Source organism: Streptopelia decaocto, assembly GCF_964273445.1.
Source record: "Streptopelia decaocto genome assembly, chromosome: 6".
NCBI classification, from domain to species: Eukaryota; Metazoa; Chordata; class Aves; order Columbiformes; family Columbidae; genus Streptopelia; species Streptopelia decaocto.
Window position 1 is genome coordinate 6,450,378 of NC_138660.1, and position 26,571 is coordinate 6,476,948.

The 26,571-nt window shown below is 45.1% G+C and overlaps 1 protein-coding gene across 14 annotated transcripts in view; it reads left to right on the forward strand.

Annotated features, from left to right (window-relative positions):
• The window catches only part of LPP (LIM domain containing preferred translocation partner in lipoma), a 343,879-nt gene that overhangs the window by 150,572 nt on the left and 166,736 nt on the right, over window positions 1–26,571 (forward strand). For all 14 annotated transcript variants that reach the window (XM_082055343.1, XM_082055340.1, XM_082055335.1 and 11 more), the window contains 2 exons: window positions 7,407–7,519; window positions 26,214–26,336. In XM_082055343.1, coding sequence (XP_081911469.1) covers window positions 7,407–7,519; window positions 26,214–26,336 — 236 coding nt within the window. The remainder of the gene's footprint in view (window positions 1–7,406; window positions 7,520–26,213; window positions 26,337–26,571) is intronic.

A 26,571-nucleotide genomic window follows, 5' to 3' on the forward strand; every position in this document is an offset into this window, starting at 1 on the left:
AATTAAAGTTTTACAGTGCTGCGGGCTGTTTCTTACATTGGCTCAACTTTAATCCTTCACTAAGCTTTAGTAAGGACTGATTTATTTTCCATAGAGCTGGGTTCTGATACTAGCAGACCTCTCCTCTAAGCAGATACCGTCCTTATGGAGATAGTCGTTATGTGTAACGTGATCTCAGCGGGAGCAGATTTGCATCATGTTTACAAACGGGGTTGTTGAGGTGAGCAAAATAAGTCATCTCACTGCAGAGAGGTTGGCGTGGGACTTTACCTGGAATGCTTTGCCCCACAGTCACGTGGAAAAATACGCTGAAGAATCAAAACACAGCCTTGTATCGATGCCTTTGTATTTGTATCGTAAGCATACAAAGCGTAGGGTGTTTGAGTGATGCGCATGAGGGAAAACAACCCAGCTTGTGCTTATAGCTGCCTCTCCCTACCCTGTGACCATCGGGGCTGCAGGAGCATTGGTTGCATTTTTCTGGGAAGGATGGCACGAGTGGGCAACTGCAGACGCAAGCTGAATAAAAACACAGTCTCATCAAAAAAACACATTGTTTTCACAATGAGGGGCATCTACTGTGGCGAAGCGGCTGAGATTTTGCATAATTTGGGGAACTGAGCCCTCGTGTCCTACCCTCGTGCTAATTACTGCCCCTGGGGTGTTTTGAGATCGAGGTCAGCGAGTTCTGACGTGAATAAGAGGTGGATGGGATTTTCCCCACTGGTGACCAGAGCTGGAGTGAGAGATCTGTGCACAGGACACTAAAGATAGCATCTGTTTGTGCTAAATCAAGTTGCTGGATAAAAGCTGTATCATCTGAAGTAAGCCTGGCATGGTGTGCCAATGCCGCTCCTTTCAGTGGTCACAAACTTGTAGGAAATGGGTCCAGCTTCAGTCCCGCCAGAGTACCTGATGATATCTAAATAGTGGTAAAACCCAGTTACCTCTTCAGAAGTGGAAAAAAATGGCTTTTGAGCTGCTGCCTCAGCTCAGACTGAAATGTCAAAGCAGCCAGTGTTGGATCTCCCTGTTAACACTCTCCTACGCGGCTCCTCTGTCCCCATCAGTCTCATCTGCAACTTCTGAAAGCTTTAATGCCTTATTCTGGCTCTATTAACCCTGGAAGAAATCCAGAGCGATTCTAGCAGAGCTATTTTGGATTTGCGTTTGTAGGAGGAATCGTACCTAGAGCTTTTACGTTAATCGCATGGTCATTTTTCCACTGTATATTTAACCACCGAAGTTAATTAACATTGGAAGGTTTCACAGCCTGCTTCTTTCATTATCTCAGCTGTGGTAAAAGGTGGCATGGCAGGAAGGTGGAATTCTGTCTGAAGTTGTACAGATAGGAAAAATGCTGGGAATTGTTTCCAACAAATCCCAGGGACTTGAGTAGTTGGGTGGAGGTAAAGGTAAGGATGCATAAGCTGCCATGGTACACATTGCCTATTGACTTTCCACGCAGTAAACAAAATTACCAGATGATTGTTCATGTGTGTGGGTTTTTTTAATATTATTTTTATTTGAAGATAATATTTTAAGTAGGACTGCAATCCATAGTCCTGAACTGTAGGGGACTAATGTTCCTGTTCTCCAGCTGGGAGAAACTAATTCAACATCTTGTGTTGTAAACACTCACTCATTTTAACTGATTACACCTCCAATGTTCCTCAAATCACTAAAATTACTAATTGCTATTCCTTACACATCAGAGAGTGAATCCTGAATAATTAACCCCAAATAAAATTAGATGAATTGGCCCTTTTAATTAGAATCCCTGCTGCTGTTTGTTCTGAGCTTCCTTTCCTTACTGTTAAGAGACTTTTACAATGATTAGAACTGTTTAAGACTTAAACAGCCAGTGACCTTTTAATACACCATAAATCCATAAAAGAAATATTGCAGCTAGGAAGTGGTGAAGTAAATTTTCAGTGCACCTACCTGACACACTCAATATTCCTTTTTTAAATGTTGAGGATGAAATTAGCCAGTATGGGGTTCTTTTTCTCCCTCCTGCTTATTAATACAGTAGCTGATTAGCAAAAGTAGTTCAAATGGTGGGATTAGTGATTGGTAAGAGAGTGGTAATTTAAACAGTGCTTTGGGTTCGTGGGGCTGCTCTATTTTAGGAATCATAGGCCAATGTGGTGTATTTAGGTAGATTGTGGAGCTGATGTGTGATCATGGGATGATTTCCCCTGCACTGATGTGGTGTCCGTGACCATTAACGACGTGGTTTTGACCAAGGATGAGCCAATACAAAACATGACTTTGTGTGCTTACCATGTCCAACGATACATGTTAAATACAGATGTTACAGGAAAATGTTCATTTTGGGAAATATAGATGCGTGTTCACACCTAAGAGTTACCAGGTCATATCTAGCTGAAGTTTTCTATAAAAATCCTATGTTGTCACTTTTGCAGTATGAGGTTTCCTGGACCACTTAGTAATACTGCAATATTCTGCAGGTTTTTGCAATGGTTATTGTGGGATGCAGGTCTGTGGGCGTAGAGAGAAATTAATAGTAGTCTAATTCATAAGAATTTTAGCCCAATGGTAAATGAGTTAGAGTTTAAGTATAAATCTTAATTGTTTCAACGCAGATTGAAATTGCCAAATTGCAAACTTTGGCTTTCTGCACTAGAAGTTAAATACTTGACCAGGCAATGGGAAATGCCTGTGTCTGCTCAGTGCTTTCCAAACTGGAGTCTATCTGGGTCAGAACAGAAACCCATCAGTGGGGGTTTGCTCCATCACTGTCCTTATTCTGGTCTCTGGGTCAGGGGAGACCTGTGTTTTTCAGGTGATTCAAACTGATTCTGAACCAGCTTCAGAGTCAAAAATTACCAAGATGATGATGAGAAAGGGTTATTTTGGTTTCAAAGGAGAAAAATGAAAAACATCTGGGCACATAGTCTTCAGATGTCACCCAGAGATCTGGGAAGACCAGCGTGAACCCTGTTTTGTTGGTTGACAGATTTCATTAAGTTATTGTTTCAGGGAAAAATATGATGTTTTGCTTTTTTGTGTTTCCGAGGGTTTTTCCCCCAAACAGTCTCTTCTTACTGAAGATGTGAGATCGTCTTCGTGTCTAGAAGTTTCAAAGCTGCAAATCTTCATGTCTAAACAACTGTGTCAGTCAAGGGGGGAGGCAATTATTGTGCTGCAATTCATTTGCTGCCTGGCAGATATATCTCCCTGAAAACAAAGGCTTGAGACATGAGCCTGATCCTGCAAAAAACTGAAGCACACTTAAAAATTTAAAGGTTAGACTGTGAGAAAGGTGCTCAGTGCATGAGACAGGGTGTTTTTCTCAGCTTGTACCCATGAAGGCATCAGGCAGCTGGTGGCAAAAATCTTGAAGAGTTTCTAGTCAGCCTGGCCAGGCTCATGCTGATGGACACATCTGTTAAGGCTTTGAAAAGTTTTTTAGTTGTACATTTGAAAAGTGCAATAATGAAAAGCTTAACTGTCCTTGGAAAGGGCAAGAGGGGAAATTTGGGGCAGGAAAGGGGTAAAAACTTGCAAATGCATCTGCATGGCACAGATGTGAAGCAAGAAGCTGAGCTGGAGCTTGGGAGGCATCACTTCTGCTCATGGCTCTGCTGTAGTTTTCCTGGCATAGCTGTGATGGACTGACTTAATTTCTGTCCAATTACTTGATTGTAAAATATGGTATAAAGCATTACGGGGCTGACAGCATCGGCTCTGATGGTTGTGCAGGGTGATGCTCCGGCGCGGGCGCCGAGAGAAGAGCTCAGAGCTGCGGTTTCACGGCACGTTGCGCCGTCGTGTCTGAAATAACCGAGCAGACGCGTGCGTCGCACGGCACAGCCCCCTCGTAGGTTGACTCACGGTCTTCACAGCTGTAAGAAACAAGTAGCTGATGCAATGAGGAGTGTTTCTTTTCTTCTCTGAACTCATGGTGGTGCGTAGAGATGTCTCATTGCAGGAGCTGAAGGCAGGCTGCACCGCGGTGCGAGGAGGAGCAGGATGCGGCTCCCTGCCGGCAAACACGCCTGCCCCACGTTGCCTCCGTGGGGGGATTTGCCGTCAGAAGGTGATTCCACCTGCCTGGAAGTATAAATTGCTTCCTGGAGGTGCCTTGATGTTTCTCTGTTGACAGAGCTCGGTGCAGTTGCTCTCTTAACTTAAGTACCTCCGTGTGTTCAGGCTGATGGCAAGTGAATGTCAACAAAAATGCCAGTCGTGGTGCTGAGCAGTAATCAATACTAATTAACCTTTTGCCTTTATATATGGAGCGGCAGCAGGGTTAAATCAGTCAGGAGAGGGTGAGATCTCAGGGTGGGATGTTAACCAGCCCATGGTTAACTCTGGTAACCCCAGAGCCCCAGTTCCCCCATGGCTGCCAGTGCATCCGTGTGGACCAGGGGACGGTCCCTTCCCCATCCCATCAGTGGGTGGCAGTGATCTCCTCTACCTACCCAGCTCTAAGCAAGTGAAATCTGGCTTGCAAAGCTTCAGGGGTGAGGGATGGTCCCCGAGGTGCATTTTAGGGAGATCTGGCTCAAAGGGAGCGCAAGCTTGCTTTCAGCTTTTTTTCCCCCTTTACTCTTTTAAATGTAGACCTGTTTTCTTCCACACGTCATCTAAAACCATGTGCTTCTCAGAACACAGATTTTACAGTCTTTGCATGCTCCCTTTTCAGCCGGAGGGAGACTTCCAGCAAAGCCAATAATAATAATAAAGCAGTAACATCCAAGGGAATTCTCTCCCGTGAGTGCAGTGGGAACAGCATCGGGTCCTATGGCTGTGTGTGGGAAAGAGGAAAGTGCAGTGGCAGAGTAAATAACTAAAGTTGTGAAGGAGAAAAGTCCATCTGTTCGCAGGGGACCAGGAAAAGGCCAAACATCTGCAAGGTCCCCCCAGTTCATCAGGCATCTGCTCTGGGCTTCCCAATCTAAAAACCTTCCCATTCATGGGGAGAGCAGAGCCAGCAGCTTATCTGACAAAGAGGACAGAGTCAGCAGAGCTGGGCTGGATGCAGAAAAGCCAGCTGTCTCCTGCTGCAAAGAAAAGTGTTTTCTTCCAAACTCTAGAAAAAGGGCTCTTCTCCATTTCTTTTCTTCGCTCCTTTTTTGAAAATCTTGCCAATGTTTTTTTTTCTTTTGGGAGGAACAGATCTTCCAAAGGGGCAAAACGGTATTTGTTTTGTGTTTGTTCTTGCAATTGTTTTCCCCTTCTGTTATAGCAGTTGTTATTTTTCCCTTATGTTTATGCACAGACCATGTCCCTTTCCCCATCTCACTCCCTTTAACATGTTCTTCACCTTGATTTTGCTTGGATGTTTTGAAGGGTTGTAACACAGCAAGAGTGTCTGACCGATGTGCTGTGCAGGGAGATGGGTCTTTGGCATTTGAACCAGGACTAACTGGAGAAACATCATCTGAATTTTATTCTTTGTGAAATATGTGTCTGCTGGAATTGAATTTGTTTGCAAAATCATGTTGGTTGGTTAGAGGGTCATCTTCAGAGCAAAGGAGAAAAGTTTACTTAGCACTCAAACTTCCCAGCATTTTTTAGACCTAAACACCAAGATATTATTTTCAAAATATTTATTCTTTTTATTCTGTATCGTATTTCATATGATTTAAAATAAAATATTGGATTAATTATAGAACAAAGAGGAGGATACTGCAGATGTTATTGGACATCGTTTTTTTAAAAATCAATCTTGAACTCTATAATATCATGAGCCAGTAGGTTTCATGAGATTTTATGTATTGGAGCAACACGGTTATCTTAAATTAGTTTTCAATGTGTTGTTTTCGAACTGTCTTCATGCATCTGCATTTAGGATGATATTTTCCTAGGGATTCAGAGAGGTTTTTCTGAGTCCTATCCATGCTCACTTTGGGGAAAATGCGAAGAAATTACTTCCCTGGGAAATAAGATCCCTAAAAGTCCTAGGGGGAGTTTGTGCCTTTCAGAAAGTGATTAGAAATTGAAAAAAAACCAACCCCAAAACCTTTCCAGGGCTGCAGACCCATCTGCTTTGCATGGCAAACGGCTTGAAGGTGCTGCCCAGCTGGTTTGGAAGCTGGGCACAAGAGGTCCAGAGGGCTGCAGGTCACTGGGGTTTGGCTCAGTGGCTCGCCCAGTGGTTTGGAAGCTGCTCCTTGGTATTAGGGGATGGCACTGAGGGTCTGTAGTAGAGAGGTGCTGTGGCACTTCACGGAGATGTGGAGGGTCAAGTAGAGAGCCTGTGTTTCCTCCCAGAAAGGGTTAAAACCTTCCAAAAGTAAAAGGTCCCAAATAGTTGAAATATCCCACTTTTATTCATTTATCTTAAACTTCCATCTCAGATGCACACAGCAGAGCCAAGAGCAAACAGCTCTGCTTGCAGCATCAAGTTTTGTGAGAGGAAATAAGAATATACCAAAGTGGTCCAAATTACAGGCAGCTGCCTCCCCAGGAGCCAAATCTAGTGCTAATGGCAAACGTCCTTTTTTCCATCCTTCGGAGGTGCTTTCAGAGCCTGCTGTCCTGCTGCCCGCAGTCCGTGCTGCTCTGCCCTTGCTTTCTCCTTCATGCTCCCACCTCCTCAGAAGTTTTGAAGGAGAAGTCTTCCATCTCTGCTCTAAGCTGGATGGCTTCATAGCCACTGTGTGCTGCTTTGTCTTCAGATCAGCAGTTTGGGAAGTTTAGAATGAGCAAATTAAAGTGTAGGTATTTTGTACATCAGCCCCCTGTAAAGAGACTCCTCAGCGTAAAAGATGCTTCTGAGTTTGTAGCTGGCCCATCACGTGGCTGTTGTCACTGAGAAGAGCCTGTGATCTTCCCAGCAGTTCTTCACATGAAGCTATGAGGTCCTTATAGGAAGGAGGAGATGCGAAGAACATGTCTGCCTGCCAGTGGCAGGGTTACAGGAGGTGGGCTGGTCTAAATTTTGGGCTCCAGCTCTCCATGTGTTCTCTGCAACAGGGAATACTTACTTTTAGACAGCATCGGTTATGTCTTTATAGCGATCAAGAAGAGCTGGCATAATTTGACACATAAAGGGTGTGAATTTGACAGGATCCATTGCAAGGCTGGACATGACACGTTCATTATTGCAAGTTTTGCAGCCACCTGCAGCAGATTTAAGTGAGACATGAGCTTTGATCTGTGGAGCTGGTTGTTGGTGCCTTCAGGCTTTGTTGCAAGTCACCTTCTGCTGCAGGGCCTGAGGACTGCTAAGCAGTCTGCCAACGTTACTGAGCTGTTGTAGCCATCTCCTGAAGCAGTGAGGGTTGTGGCTGAGCATTTAATGTTTAAACAATATGTTAACTCCTGCGCCAGGATACTAATGGCAGAGTATTGCAGGGTTCATCCTGATCATCAATGTCATGATGTGGGGAAATGCTGGTGAGTCTAAGTTCTCCAATTCTGTCTCCTAGGGGACTTCCTTCCTCCACCCCCACCTCCTGCGGATGACCTCGGGAACATCACATCATCACAAGGTGCCTTTCCCCCCCCACCTCCTCTGGATGACATGACTTTCAATGTGCAGGTAAGAAAACAAGAATTTTATCATTACTGCAGAACTGATCCAAAAATTGAGGAAATGAATGGATGGTTATAAAATGAGGTGGCAGAGTGCTGTGGTTAGAGATCATGTGTCAGGAACAACCAAGTCAGCTTTAATAGGCTGTGTTTCCCAAGTAGGGAATATTTCCATTCAAAACTTGCTGGGCTATTAAAGGATTTTTTCCCATCCGGCTTGAATTAGAAGACTAATTGCCTTATGTCCTTGTGATGGCAGATGGGAGTGAAACCTTCCCAGAATGAATTGTTTTCTGGAAGGGCCATCTCCTTCCATGGACTGTGGAGAGACTTTAGGGCAGTAATCTGATCCTAAAAGTGCTTTGTTTAGATGCCTAAAATTAAGTGAAGCAAATAAGCCCTGGCCCAGCTCCAGTGATGTCACTGACACCCTTTTCACCCCTGGTTTGCTGGCTTGGATCTTCTAGATTTGTCATCTGCATGAAAGTTCAACTTCCAAGATGAAGCTGATGATGACATGTCCTGTTTGGATAGGGACGTACCTTGCACACCTTTGAAATGTATGAACACTTTTGTGCAGACATTGCTGGCTTGCCTGGAGTGCCAGGTTCTGTTGTGTTAGTTCAGATGCGTTCAGGAGAGATGTATTCAGGCTGCAGAGACAGGCTGTCAAGGAGTGAGGAGCTGGTCTTGCCAGTGGAGACCAGAAGAGTTTGGATTGTTGGCTGAGGAGAAGGTGGGTTTGCAAAATTTAAATATATTTGAGGAATAAACACCAGGGAAGAAGAACTGTTTCGGCTCTGGGTAAATTGGTGCAGGAGCAGGAGAGGCTGAGATTACCAGAAGTACCTTCCTGCTGGTGTTGAGAAGGTTTCTGAGCATGGGCAGCTGCAAAGGTCTGGATAAGCCTTCTGGGAAGAGCAGTGAGAGCAAGGCAAGCATGATCTAGGTTTAAGACTGGTTAGGGTTGTGTAACTGTGTGTCCACAGCCACAAGGCTGCCCTTGATGACCCTGGAAGGTTGTAGCAGTCCTGTGTCTCTCGATGGATTCGAACCTGAGAATAGGCTAGTGGGCAGACATTAAACAGGATCTAGGAGACCTGACTTAGTTCCTAATCACACCACAAACTCTAGAGTCAATTAATCTAGTTTGTGCCTCTGTAAAAAGAGAAAAAGTTTCCCTCCCTCATGAGCTTCCTGTGATCTCTTGCCTGTGGTGAGATGTTCAGATGCTATCACAAAGTCTCAGCAGCGTGTTCCTGCAGTGGGTTCAGCACCATAAGCAGCCTGCGAGAGGGAAGGGGTTAATGAGGATTGTGTTCTCCTTGCCAGGAAAGGCTGCAGCCATCAGGGACATTAGCCAAGTGCCGAGCATTGCTTTTCCCAGCCTTGGGGGAATGAAGTAATTCCCCCAGCAAACCTTGTTCTGTCTCTTATCTCTCCGAGAAGAGCAGACCCAGTGGGACCAGGGCAGCTTCCAGACGCCTGGGAAGCAGAAAGGCTCCTGGTGAGGGCAGGGCGCTGCCTGCACCGCTGCCCGTGCAGGAGCCGGGGCTGCGGGAAGGGGCTGCGGCTCCTCACGTGCTTCTCCCGGGTCAGGCTTCCCCCTTGTCAGGTCACCCGAGGTGGGGACCTTGCCACGTTTATTGGAAGATGCTCATGTCTTCAATTCCTCCTGTCTCCCTCCTGCAACAGTCCAAAGATGTGCCTGAGCTGCTTGGGGCTGTCACTGCGACGTGCTCCTTGGTAGAACCACCCAACAGGGATGGTTCTTCCCTGCTGAGCTCATGAAATTGCTATTTGTCACACCCTTTCTCTCTGACTTTGAGAAGCCGGGGCTGGAGCCATGTTCACAGCGTTGGGTTTTGGCAGGAGCTCGGTTAGAGTGGGACTCCTTTGCGTGGCATTCTGTTGGGAGGGAGGAGAGCCTGCCAGTCGTACCCCAGCACTCCTGCCTGTCTCCACCCTGAGATGTACTCTGTGCATCAGACGTGGGTCCCTGCCTTTAATCTGTGCTCTCTTGTCACCCTTTCCCCCTTTCTTTTCCCTTCTGTCCTTTGAAGGGGGTTGGAAGCAGACAAAAGCCAGGGCTAAGTCAGGGGCAGGCAGGGTCTTGTGTTGCAAGATCAGCTCCTTCTGTTGTAGGAGCAGCAAAAGTTGTGCTGAAGTGAGACGTAGGACCCAAGAGAGGAGGGAGAAAGGCAGGGGGTGATGGGGGAAGCTGCTTGGTACCATGGGACACAATCATTTTCACAACTCCAGATGGGTGTTCCCTCGCTGAAGGAGCGGAACAAATAGTGTCCGTGTTTCTTTTGCCGTGAATCCTTTCTCAGCCCTCAGGGTATGGTTGCATGATTGCATGAATCTCAAGACCATGTGTAGAATGGTACTCCCAACAAACTAAAGCTGAGCTTGATTCTGTTCTCTGATGCCACTTCATTTCCATGCCTCAGGTTCCCCATCACTAAATGTAAGTGCTGGAGCAGATGACCCCATTCCTGAGCGTGGACCAGATCTGAGGCTGCTGCCTGGGGTGATTTGGCCCCTGTTGATCCAGTGTGAGCCCTACAGATTTGCTCCAGAGTATGAAATTTCTCTGCCCCAGCAAATAAGCTTCTTTACAGCTGAAATATCTCTCTGGATGGCAGAGTGCTGATGACAGATTATATGTGTGCTGTGGCTTCAGGTACATCTTTTTGTACTAGGTGTTAAGTTAGGCATCAAAATAAATGTTTAGTTTATTATCATTTTGTGCATTAATATTAGCAGATGGCTAAAAACTGTACAGATGATTACAGTTTAAATTCTAGCTTAAGAGCAGCAGCTAAAACAATATTGCCCAGTTTTCATAGACCTGTTTATCTCTGGATCTCTGTTTGGACAGGGGAACTGGCCACTTAGGATCAGATCCAATAAGGTACTCTAGTATCTGACTTCCCTTGAGGTGCCTACGCTCTGATGGAAATCAAAGGAAGAGTGGGTTACAAAATACCTTTGCAATAGATCTGGCTTTTTTTTTATTTTGTAATTTCTGTTTTCCCATCTAGATTCGTCATGTTCAGATTCACAGCAGGGCTGGGGAGGAAATAGGAAGGAAATCTAAACTCTCTTCTTATTAACTGTAATAGTTTAAAATATAGATATTTATTTATTTAAAAAAACAATGTGTTGGGGCTGGAGGAGAGTTGTGTTGGGAAGTTCCCCTTCAGCTGAAGTCAGCCGGCAAAGGCGAGGGCTTGTTCCCAGAATGGTGATGAGGGTGCGGTGATGGCGTGTTTGACAAATAAGGACATGAGCAAAGAGCCTTTGCCACGTTGGCTTGGGCTCAGTTTAAAGGAGAAAAAAAAAAAATCCTGGACAGGAAGAAAAATGAAATCACTGTTTGTCAAAGGGAAATAGATAGATCTGGGAGAAGGGAGGCAGATTTTTATTTTCTTTGTTTTTTTGTTCTTTTTCTTTTCCTTCTAGTTTTAAAACAGGCATTCTTCCCAGGCCGGGGAAAGCAAAAGTCAAAAAATAATCTCTAGTAAGCAACCTCTCAAATGCCCTGTTTGCTCACAGAGAGGTAACCTCACTCATGGTACCAGCTATTGCTTCCTCCCTCACCAGGCAGATGAGGGGATGAGGATGTGCACAGTGGTGTGAACAGCTGGTCCCTACCCAGCACCCCATCCCTGGGCTGGCTCTGGAGCCGTGATGCCACGGGGACATCTCAGTTATCCATATGCTGGGGGCTTCGGGTCTCCACCGGCTTTGAAACAACCAATTCTCCTTAAAGGAGGGGTTCAGAGCCCATCCTTTCATGTCAGGGTAGGACTTGGGTGGCTCAGAGCAGATGTGACCCTCAGCTGCGGACCTGCCCAGGGCCACCTTGGAAAAACAGGCATTTGTGAATTGCTGCTAATTATCCACAGGTGCTGCATCTGCATGCGGGTCTGATTTTCATTTGGGACTCTGTGGATGCTGCCACAACATGGAAAAGAGGGAATTATATTCAACCAGGAGATCGCTTCTTTCCCAGCAAGCCCTGGCTGTTATCAGTTTGTGTTTTGTTGACAGGCCACAAAACACTTTATAAAAGAAATACCAGGCTCTCCCTGATAAGGAAGCTGAAGCAGGGAAAGTGCTTTGCCAGGTCACCAAGCTGGCCAGTCGTGGGATAAAAATAGGACCCAGATCTCCTGCGTCCCAGAGCGATTCTGTCTGCTACATTGCACCGCCTCATTACTGTAAAAACTGCAAATTGATGAGTAAATACCATCAGTGGCTGAGACCGGAAAGAATTTAGGATATACCAAAGAGGGTGTGCAAAAGTGGTTTAGAATGGGGTTTTGAATGAAGAAATTATGAGACTTTGAACAGCTGCATGAAAGGTAAAGTTAGATTAGATATAAGGAAGAAATTCTTCACCATGAGGATGGTGAGGCACTGGAACAGGCTGCCCAGGGAAGCTGTGGATGCCCCATCCCTGCAAGTGTTCAAGACCAGGTTGGATGTGGCTTTGAGCAACCTCATCTAGTGGAAGGTGTCTGCCTATGGCAGGGGGGTTGAACTACATATTCCAACCCAAACCATTCTATGATTCGATGATAAAATAGTTTAATACACCAGTTGTTTTATATGCATGGAGGGGCTGTAGTGCTGTGAGGTATGTGGGCAGGAGCTAGTCTCACATTCAGACCTACTGGACTCATGGACCAAGTTGTATCGTCCTGTTGTGATACACAGAAGATCAGCTGAAGGACTCAAATTCCCATTGCCAAGGAATTTTTGGAAAGAGAAATGCCAAAACGCAATCTGAAGGCGTATGTGCCTTCCTCTGTGAGGCTGTTAAGAGAAGACCTGTCTCGCTCGTGCCTGGGAGAAGGTGGGAATGTGTTGATAGATGCGAGCAGCGAGAGCCTCATCCTTGTTACAGAGGAGGCTGCCAGGCATTTCTCTGTCTGACTCCCTCCCAGCGAGCGGCGGCGCCTCCTCGGGGGCTGTGACTCACCGGCTAAGGAAACAGTGCAACAGAGTGATTTTTTTTAATTTATTTTTTTAAATTTTTTTGGGAGGTGCATATATTTGACAAATAGTTGGGGAGGGAAAAGTGCGATTTTTGCCCTACTTTAAACAGCACATCTCCCGCTCAGCGGCATGGCGGCTGGGCTCTGCCCGGCTGCTGGGCTTGCTTTAAATCGCCTGCCTTTTAGTGTTGGGAGAAGCGGAGAAGGCCAAAGAGAGCGGAACATGTGTGTTCAGCCTCCCTCTAGTGCTAGATTTTGTTAATCATCAGGATTATTGGCCTGGGCGTAGATGCTCGTTGGTGAGGAACGTGAGCCAGCCAGCAGGGCTGCCCGGCTCCGGGCAAGAAGCAGTCGCTCCCAGGATCTCTGTAAATAAAGCCATAGTCTGTGTGTATCGCTTGCCATTCAACATCCAGCTTTTGCAGATTTCTAGGGGCTCCTAACCCGATTTATTGAAATCTGTGTGATAAGCAATTGCCTTTTATCTAAATTGAAGCCGTGTCCAACAGTGTAAATAAATTACCTGGTAATGTTAACCCTCTTACTCAAACCTTGGCTTTGCAGGAATGCTTTTGATCTCTCTCCCTTCTTCTGCCTTCCTTGTGTGTTTGAGAAACAGGAATGTGCTGTGCTCTGAATTAGACTTGAACAAATAACATGTATTCTCTCTGCATGTTTAAATGCTCACTGGGACTCTGCAGGTCAGTATGTGGTTGCTCTATAGCATGGATTTCTGGGCACTAAGGTGAGAAAAATCAGTAATACAAAGTTTGTGTATTTTGATGAATATTTGGATACATAATAGTTAAAATGCATTGTTTTCTCATATGCATATATATACAACTACATATATATATATATATATATATGAGAAATGCACAAGGAGTGGTGATATAGAGCAGCCCTCCACATTATTGAGGAACAACCATGCACGTTTTATCCCTGCTGCTTTTTTGTCCGTTTCTGTGGGTAGCATGACCAGTAGATCCAGGATCATAAGAGAAAAGGAACACTGAGCATTTCTTTCAGGCAGCTCTTGGTGCAACCCATCTTATACGCATGTTTGTTTTACAGTGCCAAACCACATTCTATTTTAAATCTTTAATGAACCTCTGTTCCCATCTATGTAACTTTCCAATCCTTACTCTCTTCAGAATAGACAAAGATGCTTATTATAAACCACAATTTTACTGAAAGAGTAAACTGGAAAAGTTTTAATTGTATGGCGTAAGCCTGCCATTCATCTCTCTGCTTGGCTATTAATATCTTGGCAGTGTTATAATGCAATACAGCCTTTAATAGCTAAACCTCTCGGCAAGGACTACAAAGGAATCAAGGATCCAAACAGTTAACTGTGCTCATTATTTTCATCGTGCTTATTACTGTGTTATTTAATGTATTTGTTATGCTGTTGTTTAATATAGTAATTCAGCACGCAGGATGTGCCAGGTCCTGCGCTGGTGCACACTTGTGCCGTCTCTGGGAGGAGAGTTGTGACTTTTTGGAGACACTTTTGGAGATGGAACAGAGCGGCTTTTGATAATCTGTCATACAGCGGGTGATGAGGTGTGGGAGCAGAAGAAAGCAAAAGCCTAATACAGATCATATGTAAATAAGGGTATGGGGCCATCTAAAAAGTTGTGTTAGGAAACAGAAAGGTCAGAGATGTTGCCGATTGTGATGTTCAGAGATCATCAAGCTAAAACCGTCCCAGGTTAAGACACAGGGCAGCGTTATGCACGTGTGCGATCTCGAGCCCAAACAGCGGGCTGTGGTTCCCCTGGTGCTGTGCCTGAGGTTACAAGCCCTGGTGGGCACCTCGTGGCTCATGTGGGTACATCTCTTTGTGGGACACTGTCACAAGGCTGTTGCTGGGGTTAGGTTGAGTGCTGGCACCTGTGGAAAGGTTAATATTTATCTGGATTATCCACCTGTGGATAATAGAGACATGATTTGGGAAAGTAATAGGGGAAGCATGGAGAGCTTGCAGAAAAAGCCAGCAATTTTATCCTGTCAGAGCTAGTACTGGCCCATGACAGACAAAAAGGAAGTAAAAACATCATTGTATCCAAGGTAGAAGTATTTAAGCAGAGGGAAAATAAAAAGATAATGAAGATGTGAGAATTCGCCCATCAAAACAGATGAGCTGAGTGATGGAAGAGAGTGAAATAACATGATCAGAACTGAAGAAATTTCCATTCTTCTTGTTTCCAAGTGCTATTCAAATCTGCTGTTGGATTAGCAGGTCCTAGGAAAGATCTCTTGCAAGATCAGTTGCCTCTGTGTCAAATCCAGGGCAGCCTGTGTTGCATTAGAGAACTGTAATGCAGAAGCGAGACGAAGACAGACTGTCAGTAGCAAGAAGAAATTCTAAAAATTGCAGCAGACAAATTATTACGCCTTTTCTATGAAGCTGGCTGGGGTTGGAAGATGTGGTTTAGAAAGTCAAAGTCTTTCCAGGCGGCTTGGGCATGGTGGTAACCTGGAACGTGACAGAGGAGACAGAGTCAGATTCCTACCTTGGTTTTGGTGCTTTAAGTACTGTGATGCTGTGTGGTAAAGCAAAGAGATAAGATAAAAGGAAATAGAGCTATACTGATCGGAGAATCCATTGTCTAAATTTTATAACCCTGGAGTAGTTCAAAGAGTAGGGCAAACTTCATTCTATTTTTGATGCAAATTTTGCCAGGCAGTAACGAGACGATGGAGAAGCTAAGAGAGCATCTAATATCCAAGAATGGAAGTGGCTCAAATGCAGGTCCCGGTCTCTGTTTTTTTGTTTCCATCACTGGTGATAAACAGCTTCAACTGCCATGATGGGTGGTTTTGTTGTCAGAAAATGTTGCCTCTGTGAAGTGTGTGCAGCACAGTGACTGAGGAAGCTGAAAAGTGGTAGAAACACCAACAAGAAATGTTGTTGTAGCCAGGTCTGGAGGAATTTGTTCCAGGGCAGAAGGGCAAGCATGATTTTAAATGCTGACATTAAACTCTGTATTCACAGGACTGTTCCCCACAATTTTTTCAGTTTTGATTTGCTGATGAAAATGCAGGACTGTGATTAGCTTTAATGCACAAAGAACAGGTAAGGAAGAGCATCTGGAAAACATAGTGTGACGTTTTAGGTTTGTTTTTAGTGATGTGAGAAGTAAAATAGAAACGTTTGGGAAAGCTGTAGCAATTTCAAGTGTTGCCGAAGCCAGCAAGTGACAGTTCAGCCAGAGGTGCTGTACAAACTCCTCTCATTCAACAGTCCAGAGCTACAGCTCCTTCCCTCTCCATCTCCTCATTTCTGCGTCTCTCTTTTGCCATGGAAACAGCCTCGTGTCTTGTCACGTCCCAGGTCTAGCCTTCCTCTTCAGCTCTGTTATTCCACTTGCTCCTGAGATCCTCTCCCCTTCCTCCCCCTCTCTCTGGCTCTGCAAATTCCCCTGGTTCTGCCCCATGATACCCCTCATGTACCCAAAAGATGCCTCTGCTGAGGTCTGTGCAGAGGTTTGGGCATCATTGCTTCCCAGGGGTGCTGGTTGTGCTGTTCTCTGGGAGCCGTGTTTTGCCAGCGCTGAGGTCAAATGAGCATCTTAAAGACATTTACGTAGGGAGTACGCTTTCTGCACAGAAGTAAACCCCATTTGGCTTCTATGGCTGTATAGAAGCAGAAATATAGTTAAAGACACTTTCTTGGCATCTAATCTGTCCTAGGGACACCACATTTTCTGATGCATGAATTCTTATTGAAAAAAAACAAATTACATCCCTAACATTCTGTGATTCTGTGATACATTCATTGATCTGCTAATGGGCAGTACCAGAATAAACCTTGAAGCTCAACCGGGAGGGATTTGCACACTGGAAATTCTCTCTGCAGGGTTTGCAGTGGTCTCTGAGCAGTGCAGGTTATTTGTTGTTCAGTCTTCTGTGTAATTCTGGTCCTTTTTCCTCGTCTGATGTTCTCGCTTAGGAATCGTGTAGAAGGTAGCGTGTCCGAATGAGGAGATTGTTGTTAAGAAAGAAAGAAAACCCACTGTTGTCCAGCCAAATCAAATACCAGGTACACATCTGGCAGCCTTGAAGGGAAGGTAAAAGTGGGCCTAATGGTTTGGAAAATGAGATTGCTGACTTCTTGAAGGCAAGGACCTTCCTCCATGAGTCAGAACTGCGAGTTCTGCCCGGCTGGGGTTTGCCTACCCCGTGGACCGCAGCCACCAACCGACCCAAAAACGCGTGAAACGAGTCCAGATTTTGCTCTTCTCAGCTTTGAGAAACATATAATAGATTTTTAACATGACTCATTTCTGCAGAAGCCAAACCCAAGCCATTGACTTTCATGTAGTTTTATACATCCATTTTGCTGACATTTTGCCAGGCTCACTGGGAGATTCTTGAATCCTTGCAAACGTTTTGGCGCACACCCCTTCCTATTACAGCAAAACAAGCAAACAAATTCAGAAGTATGTTATATATTTAACTTCTGCACTTGGAGCGTATTCAGGCTGTGAAAACTGACTGGCCAATTTTAATTTATTTTTTATTTTTTTTTTTTTGGTGTTGATTTCCTAATAGCTTCACAGCCCATGTTCAGGAATGCTTACTCCAATTGAGAGAAGCTTGACTGTGCTTAAACTTCATTAAAGTTGATAGAACTTATGCACACGTGTAAAATTAAGCATATGCTTATGTTTTATACAGTCTATTTGCAGGTGACACAAGCAGCTGCGTATGGGTTTCCAACATGTGATTAAATTCCAAAAGGAGTTTTTAAAAACAGTTTTAGTCAACCTTAATTTTCTGAAATTGGTAGCTTTAACAAAACCTATCTTTTTTGATTAAAATTGCCTGAGACATGTCCCTTTTAAAAAGCTCTTCACTTAACTGTCACAATATACAGTCTTGTGTGGGATAGAGTTTGTTCATGTAAATTTAATTTCCAGTTAAAGCGGTACAAACACGAAGTGATTTCAATAGATCTTTATGAACACAGCGGTGCTGTTGCTTTCCCACCTCTGCTGAAGTGGGGCCCAGGCAGAGCCATTAAATTCTCAGCTGTGCCCTTCTGTGTATCACAGATCATGTAGCATCACCCAGTCACCCAGGGAGACCAAAGGCATCCAGCCTTGATCCGCAGACATCAAGAGACGCAGAAATCTTGGAAGTTTGTTCTAGCATTTAATTACCTGCAGTATTACGCATAAGTGAATGTCTCTGTTATTTTTAAATAGAATTTCCCTGGCTTCAGCTTCCTGGCTGCAGCATGTTTTTCTGTTTTGCTAGATTGGACAGCGTTGTGGTATCTGGCGTTTTCATTCTGTGGAGCTATTTAGATATTGTTATCGAGCTACTCAATCTTCTTTGTAAGTGAAGCCAAGTGAGCTCCCTACGTGTCTCGTTGTCAACTGTTTCTGCTTTTCTGGGGCGTTTCAAGTTTTTAAAAAGCTGCCTTCCAAACTGGACGTGGTATTTCAGCACCAGCATCACCAGAAGTGTCAATAGGAATAAAATCACCTTCATCTCCGTGCTTTCCTTGCTCCAGGATGATGCGGCACCGGGCAGGAGCTGATGTTTGGTGTGGTTTTCCCTTCTGGAACATAAATCCACGGTTGGGGGGCTGGATGTGACAGCTTACCCTGTGTGTAGGCGGGTGTAATTCATGGCTTGTCAGACGTGTCCTGTGCCACTGGAGGCATCCTCCCCTTCCCTCTTCTTTTACACCAGCAGAGGAAAGAGGAAGATCATGACTTGGCCAGGGTGTGGAGGTGAAGGGAGTCGTCGCTCTCAGACATCACCATGGGATCCTTTTGTACAAGTCAGTGGGAACGTGTTCCTATACTGCAGCAGACACTTGATGAGCTATTTGGTTTCTACATCGATTAAACTTTGCAACTGTATTGGGGTAATTGGTTACTCTTCAGTTATGGTTCCCCTTAGAGGCAGATGATGAAATATCCGATATCTCCTCTAAGTTCTCAGTTTTTCTGCAAGCAGCAATACTCTGCGGGGTACATCAGCTCTGCTCGATGGCTAATTAAACAGTAATTTGTGACGATATTGGAGCAGATTTTAAGTTGGCAGGGGGGTGGGCATAGAAAGGGGAAACTTTTAACAGTCACCATAATTATCAATAACGAGTCCTAATGTAATCGCATTAATTAAAAAAAAAAAAAAGGGATTTATTCCCTGCTGCTGTAAAGTTAGTTAAAGTCAGAGAAAGTCATGCTGGGTCAAAAGGGTTTCATGGCCAGCTGTTCTTGCCCCTTGAACAGAGAGGTAGCGCTGTCCCGCAAAAGGCAAGAAGAAAATAATGATATATTCCACTGTATATTGTATATTCTGCTGATGAACAGGAACGTTTCACTAATTCAATTTAATTCCCAAGGACAAGTGATTCTAACTCCACCCGGAGAATATTAAATTGCCTTAATGGAAAAATAAACTGTTTTTTCTCCCCCCTCTTCTCCCCATCTTCCCTGTTCAGTTTTCAAATAACTCTGTGTGCCTCCTTAGTTTGTTAATACACTTCTCATCTGCTGCCGATTTTGCATCTGGTAGCACTTAACACAGACAAGACTCCCAAAGCTTTTGATCAGACATGTTAAGTAAACTCTGAGGACCGTCGGGTCTGCTGCTCTGGCAGATGTCAGCTTGTGGGACTCCTCCTCTCTCTTTACCCCTCAACTGTTTCATATCAAATCCATCCTGTTGCTTTCATGTGCTTGAGGATCATGGTGCCTTGTCCCCATGGACTAGCTGGCCTATAGTACAAAGATCCTCCGGTTGCTTGAATGACATTTGCCATTTTGCTGTTTTTCAGTAGCAGTTTTCAAAGTCCTGCTTGGCCAACCTTGAAAACTCCAGAACTTCCCTCCATGAGCAAAACACAGCGGTCAGAAATCCAAAACTCACCTGCTGGGTGCAGGTTTGAATGCCCAAGGTAGAGGTGTTGGTGTGTGATGAGGGGAGCAGGGGCCAGAGCAGATGGGGGCCAAACAGACCAGACAGCACAGGATGGCTGTGTTGGCATCTCCAGCTTTGGGGCACCTACAAGCACACAGCTGGGCTGCTGGGTGGATCTTCTTGAGTGCTTTGACTTATTTGTTTCATCTTCTTTACTCCTGTTGCATAATTGCCTTCTGTCGTCCTCAGGGGTGGCGATGGGACAGGGAGTATTGTGCATCTCCTCATGGGCTATTGTCCATGTCCCATCATAGTCACTAGGGTTAGCAGCTGCTGGCCTTGGACCCAGAGCTTCACCAGAGTGTGCCTGAGGCTGTGGAGCCTGTTGGCTAAACCTCTATAATGCAGCTTCATCACTCATCCAATATCCAGGACCAAATCTTCTTCTGTGGTCTTGAGGAGCCTGGAGAAACCGTGGGTGTTTGTGGCAAAAGCTTCTCTCGGCTGTTAGGGGCAGGAGCTGTTTGGAAGGGAGTGCCCTGGGCTCTGCCTGGGCATCACTGCTGCTCATCCACATGCATGGCATCCTGCCCCCCAGCAGAGCCAAGGTGCTGGTTTTGGGATCGGGGCCTCTCTCAGGACCTGCAGAGGGCAATGGATTATTAAACAGCGATGGAAGAAGGGCCACTGGTCCACGAGCCGGTGCTCAGGATGGTGGCGGCCCAGATCCAGCCCTCTGATGTGAAATCAGGGCTGTCCTGCAGTGAAACTGCAGCTGGAGCTTGGATGGCTTGTGCAGTGGTTTGTTGTCTTCTGGCATGTTTAGTCAGGGCTGAGGCAGCAAATGCAGAGGATGAAATGTCCGTTGAGGAGCTGGGTTGGCCTGGTGGATTGGCGTCTTCGTCTGGTGTCCAGAAGGAGGTTGGCTGTGTGTCTGAGTTGCAGCACCTCGCTCCCACCCCTCGAACTGCTTTCCCTTCCCAGGGCTGTATCCAGTTGACAATAATCTCTTTGGGATGGGGATGTTTCCTAACTGTTTAATGTGAGCAGTGCCTGTCACACTGGTCTCTAGGGAAATATCAATCTTTATTGTCATACAGATTCATAGCTGCAACAGTCTTTGCCATCTTTCATATATGTGTCCCAGGAGGCTGGGTGCAATTGCCCATGTTTTCTGTTGTCTTGCCTATGAGGAGGGAAGAAGCATGTTTCCAGGTGTCGGTCCAAGCCCTGGTGCTAAGGTGATGGTCAGTTATTAACCCATAGAGACTGACATGTACCCACAAGCAGAAGTAGTGACTCTGGTTGGTGTCAGCTGGTGGATATAAAGCACAAGTGGAGGCTTCATGAAAATGTCTGAAGAGAGCGAGATCAGATCAGCAATGGTCAATAGCAAATGTTCAGAGAAAAATGTAAAAAAGGAAGCACAGAGGATTTTTTAATTTATTTTCAAAGTATCTTGTTGGAGTTTTCTTCAGTGTGTCTCTCCAGCTGCTTTTGAACGCCATGTAAACTCACAGCAACCACAGTGTCTTGCAGCAAACTAGCTCTGCAGGTTAGTAGCATGTTGTGTGATGAAACACCTACCTCCTTTTCTTTGTTTTGAAATTGGTGACTTCTAGTTTCATGCTTTCTTCTTCTGTTATCTTCATTCTGCTTTTTTTTTCTTTAATTTTTACTATTTGTCCTTTTTGTAAGCTTCCTATACCGCAGTGAGTTTATAGATTGGTTGTTAAAGTTTCGCAAGATTTTTCCTGTCTGTCTCCTAACAGTGCTTAGCAAATAACTTTTCTTCATCTGCTTGTTCATTTGCCCCAGGCAGTTCTTTACACCTTGCTGCTTCAGAGATAAGATCAGTTAATCCTCAGGATACTTAGTGCTATTTACATTTTAAATGGGTGAAGAAATTGAATGTGGGACTGTCTGTACCCCGGACCCATGCTGTAGGTCTGAGCTGAGCTTGGAGCCCCCTTTACCCTGCAGTGTCTCCTGCAGTTTGTTGTGGCACAGCTGCTGGTGTGAATTTTGCCAAGGGGAGATATCTGGCACATTTATTAGCGCTTTTTAGGTAGGCTGCTGTTTAGTGGATGGTTGCACCCCACCCCATTTAAGTCTTGTTCCAGGTAGGGCCACCTGCCTCCTTACAGGAAGATCTTCAAAAGTGACTTGAATTATTGCTCAGTTAAATGACAGCAGCATCTTAGAGACACCAAACAACACTTTTGAACAGTACACTTTAAACTTTTAAAGTGTTTTCCTTTGGTCCTGCTAATATCCAGCAATACAAACCAGGTAAAACTGTTCTGTGCCTGAAAAAAAAGTAAAAGAGCAGGGGAAAAAATAAATCAAAACCTAACTTTCCTTTGGCTTTTATCCTTGATGTCATCAAAAGACTAAAAAGGGTATTTCAGGCCTGGCTTTAGCCTGATGGAACAGCAGGGAAGTTCTTTTCTATTAGATCTTTGATACAATCACGTCTGGTGAAATCACTGCGGTCACATCTGCTGAAATCTTCCATCATTTCGGATTTGTTTCAGAAGACTCAATCTTTCTGTTTTTAAAGGGCACGACTACTTTTCCAGCCCCTCCTTGGTGCCTGGAATGGCAATTAGGCATCAATCAAGCATCTTAGTCACCCCTCGTCCCCAATGCTTCAGTGGTCTCTTGCGTGCTTGGTGGGATCACCTCTTGGAACTGCTTTCATTTACATTAGGGAATTTGAAAGAAGAATGTTTGTACTTGTCTTTAGGCTCAGGGGAGAATAGACACAGCAGCTCATCTTCAGGGTGCCTCATTTTCCCGATAAGTGGCCTTGAGGATGCATCTCTTTGCCACTGCAGTCTTCTTGGGTTTTAGATGGCTTTTGTGACCTTGGAAAGACAGGGCAATGCTACAGTGAAAGAGAAGGGGTAGCAAGGGTGTGTGTCTGAAAAGGTTCTTGCCTCTGGCAGTGATGTTGCTGAACAAAGTGCAAAGAAAGGGGGAAAAAAAATTAAACACAAACCCCATCCTGAAGTATATCAAGACTAAATCACTTCTTTTTTTTTCTCCTGGTTAACATTTCTCACAGTCTCTTCTTGTATGTATAGTGGATGACATCAAAATCAAACATCTTTCCCTCCTCTCCCCTGCCTGCCCCCAGATAAAATAGGAAATAAGAGCAGCATCATTCTTTCTCTCTCTGCAGCTCTGACTAAGCTGAGTGCCCGAGGCCACAGAGTAGAAAGAGATGCTAACTCCTTGTTTGGAGAGCTGTTTCATTTGCTCTTCCTACCACATCAGTACCTACCGGAGGATTTTGACAGCCTACAGTGTGTCGGGCGGCTGCTGGAGGGAGCAGGCAGCGGTCACTGAATTTTTCAGCTCCACCACCTCATCTGTGGCTCCGTTGTATTTGCTGGAGAAAAACGCAATAAAGTCTTTCAGGGCAAAAGCCCTTATGTACCTGCTCACAACTCCAGATTTGCCTAAATTCCCTTTTTCCTTGCTTCTGTTGTTATTTTAGTCTTTCCTTTCCATGACTACCTTTGCTGCAAAGTGCTTTTCTGCTCCCTGCTTTTCCCTGTTCTCAGATGTGTAAATGCAAACAGTGTTGACCTGTTGCACCCCACGGATTGTTCCCCAAGCACCTCAGGCTCCCAGTAAAACCAGGAGCAGAAGGCACTGGGATCCCACCGCCTGTTTTGAGTCATTAGCTACAATTTTTCCTAATATCCATGATGTTCATCTCCATTCTTCCACTCGTGAGTTATGAAGTTATCAGTGACATGTGGTAATAACAGTGTGCAGAGTGAGCTGATGCTACGTGGAAGGTTGTGTGTCTGGCTGTAGCTCTGCTGTCTCGGATGCGTCTGTCCATATATAACAGCATTGTATTCCCCAGTATCAGCAGCTAACATTCCTAGGGTGCAGCTCAGAGGAAGAGCTGGCCACAACACTCACAAGACTTGATCAAGGCTAAGGTGGATGGGAAGAAGGTGGATCTTGATGCTGGAAAATTGCGCTGTGGTGAGCAAAGTCGTGATGCTCTTAAAGTGTTCAGGTGTTTAGCCTTTGCGTTGTGTTAGTAGAAAATACACACTGGGACCTGAGTTACATCTAACCTACTGTCCACGTAAGTCAGCCGGTTGCTACTGCAAAGCCACTCTCCATCTTTCCCTGACAGAGCAACACCATCAAACTTCAATGTGATTTCTTGAAGAGGCTCAGAGGCCAACCCGACAGCAAACATGGTATGGAGAGAGGGGAAAACAGAGAATAAGAGAGGTGGCTGGGTCTGGGTAGGGAAAGGAATTTGGAGCAGGAGCTAGGAAGGACATCTGGGAGACAGATTCTTCTCTTTGAGCCTGTTGCAAGGAGCTGGCTTGGACAAATGAGAAGTATTCTTGTTTCTCTGCTGTAACCTTCAAAATGTGATACGAGTAGGTGATCTAGGTTGTAAGAAAAGGTAGCATCTAGGGAAATCATTGTGCTTTTCATGTCTTCTAGCTCGGTGAACAGTCTTCTGTCTTTTTTAGCACAGTGAGGCAAACTTGGAGCCCCTGTATGTTCACGGCATGTTCTGTGATGGTGCAAGGGGACCTGTGGCGTTGGCTGGTGTTGGGTAGTAGGATTAGCAAAATTAAAGGCAGTGGGTTGACGGGGCTCAGGAGTGGATTACCATCACAGCTGCTCTGAGCTGCACACCAGGAATTCAGGGGCGGACAAACAGGCCAAGCAGTGAAGCTCCCTGCTGTTTTTCTCTCTTTTGCCTCGCAGCGGGGACTGAGCCAGGGGATAGGAGTGTAGGCGTTGCAGAAGTTCACGTGAGTGGATAGTCTCTGGCATGAGTAATTTGTTGGACTTGGTTGGCTTATGTTTGCTTTTTGTCGAACTCACGTTGCCTGGGCCAAAGATAGCATCCTTTTTCTTTTTAAACCCATTTTTCCATATTCTGCTGGCTGAAAGGGAGGGCGCGCAAGCGACATGTCTGCAACAATGCCATAAATCCAGACAGAAATAGAATTAGCAGTTCTTTCTGGTTCCGGCGTTTGTATGTGCGAGGTTGCGAGCTTAACCAGTCTGGGTTCCTCGGAGCAGAGCCGTGTCTGTGCGAACCTGTTGTGCCTTGGGACCTGGCGCTTGGGTTTTGTTCCAGAGCAATATCGTAAAACTTTTATAGCAATGTCATGACGGAGAGCATGAGAAGAGAAGTAACTTAACCCTCTCTTGCTAAAGTCTGTGTTGCAAATTCTTCTCCTGTTTCCACATGCAGCAGATCCCTTGGTTGAATCTGGAGCACCGTGGGGAGAAAAATGCAAGATTTGTGGAGATGTGGAACAGAGCACAGGCAGAAACCTTTCTTTGTGAGAATTACCCTATTAAATGTACTCAAAGTCCAGTCCTGTCCCAATAGGCCCTCACATACATGGTAGCATTTTTTGTTGGCACTGTTGTACTGAATTGTACCCAGGATCTGGAGAATTTGCCTCCTAATCTATGTTGATTATGTTTTAATTGAATAAATAAATCTTTTACAGAGCCCAGAATCAATAGAGATGTTTCTAGGCTGTTTTATTTTCCTAGGTTTCCTAAGGACATTTAACTTTTACAACCTTACAACTTGTTCTGCAGCATTTGCTAGTCAGCTATTGCATAATTGTTCTGGGGAATGAGAACCTGGGAATAATATGGCCCAGAAATGCTAAGAAGCAGAAATGAAATTGGCCCATCTTCTGATCCGCCACCATCCCTCCTCTCCAGGGTCAGGGTACCAAACAGAGCGTGCACAGGCTCTGGTTTTGTTCCTTGATCTGCCATTGACTTATCACCCCAAATGTTTGGGCCTTGGGTGCCCTGTGTATCTCCCCCCCTTCCCAGGCTGGATTTTGGCAGATTAGCTTAAAAATTCTCTGCAGTGGAGCAATCACAGTTTTTGTGTCTGGGAAGCCTGCGGCTGCCCTGTAGTTATTATAGGCCAACGAATGAAGGATGGAGAAAAACCAAACAAGAGCCATGAAGTGCACTAATAGTGGAAAGGAAATTGTACTTGCACAGATTTAAAAATCCAGGTGCCTACAGCTAGCCAGCAGTAATGATCTGAGCTAATTCCTCTGAAAAAAATATTTGTTTCTTTTTTTTTTTTTGGACAATAGGTTGGATGGAAAAAACTTTGACTGGGTCTATAATAAAAATATGCAAACAGAACTGAGTTTGTACATAGTTTCTAACGTGATTCTCAGCCTTTTTAAATGATGTGTTTTTGCATAAAGCACCTTGGTGCTTCCATTTTCTTGTTAGTCAAGCCAAGTTTGTTGTAATCCAATAAGATTTAATAATCATTAGGAACTAATGAATGCCTTAGCACGTATAAGCTTGGCAGATCAGAGCCAGCTTGCTTTGCATAGTCTGTCTCTCTCTGACCAACTTGCCATTTATGTGTTGGATTGATGACTGGGGAGTTCTGTAGAACTGTTAATGATAGAATATCGTGAAACGAAATTTAAATAACAACTATCTGGAAGAGCCAGTGAGCCAAAGGAAAAGGTGAATTTTTGGCTTGGAAAATTGAAGTAACTTGGTGAGAGTGAAGGCAAACAGAGCAGGATCATTGGTGGGGAGGTGGTGGTATGGTCTGAACAGGCTTTACAGTGGAAATAGGTGAGTTGTTAGGTAACTCTTAAGTATTTTTATTGTGGTAGTAGTCAAGCTGTGCTGAGACCCGAATGTTATTGCTGGACACGGTCTCAGCTCTGTGAGGATGGTAAGAAACCACACACCAGGACAAGTGGTTTGTGTAACTGGAACTCTTCTTTCTTCTTTAAGGTGAACCCTGGTGGCAAGACGCTGGAGGAGAGGCGGTCCAGCTTAGATGCAGAAATCGACTCTCTGACCAGCATCCTGGCTGACCTAGAGAGCAGCTCTCCGTACAAACCTCGGACTCAACAGGTTAGTGGCACACGGCATAAACAGAGGGTGGGAAAGTGGCCAGTGTATGGAGCGCTGGAGTCAATTCGCTAACTGCTTGGTATTTGTTGCGAGCAGGCATGTCAGTTCTCCCTGATAGCATCCAGATGTGGCTGTCAGTGGGGAGAAGGGCGCAGCTGCTCTGGAGGGGGCAGTGGCTCAAAAGCTGCCGCACCTCTGAGCCAAGAGCCTCCGATCCCGACTGTCGGATTGCCAC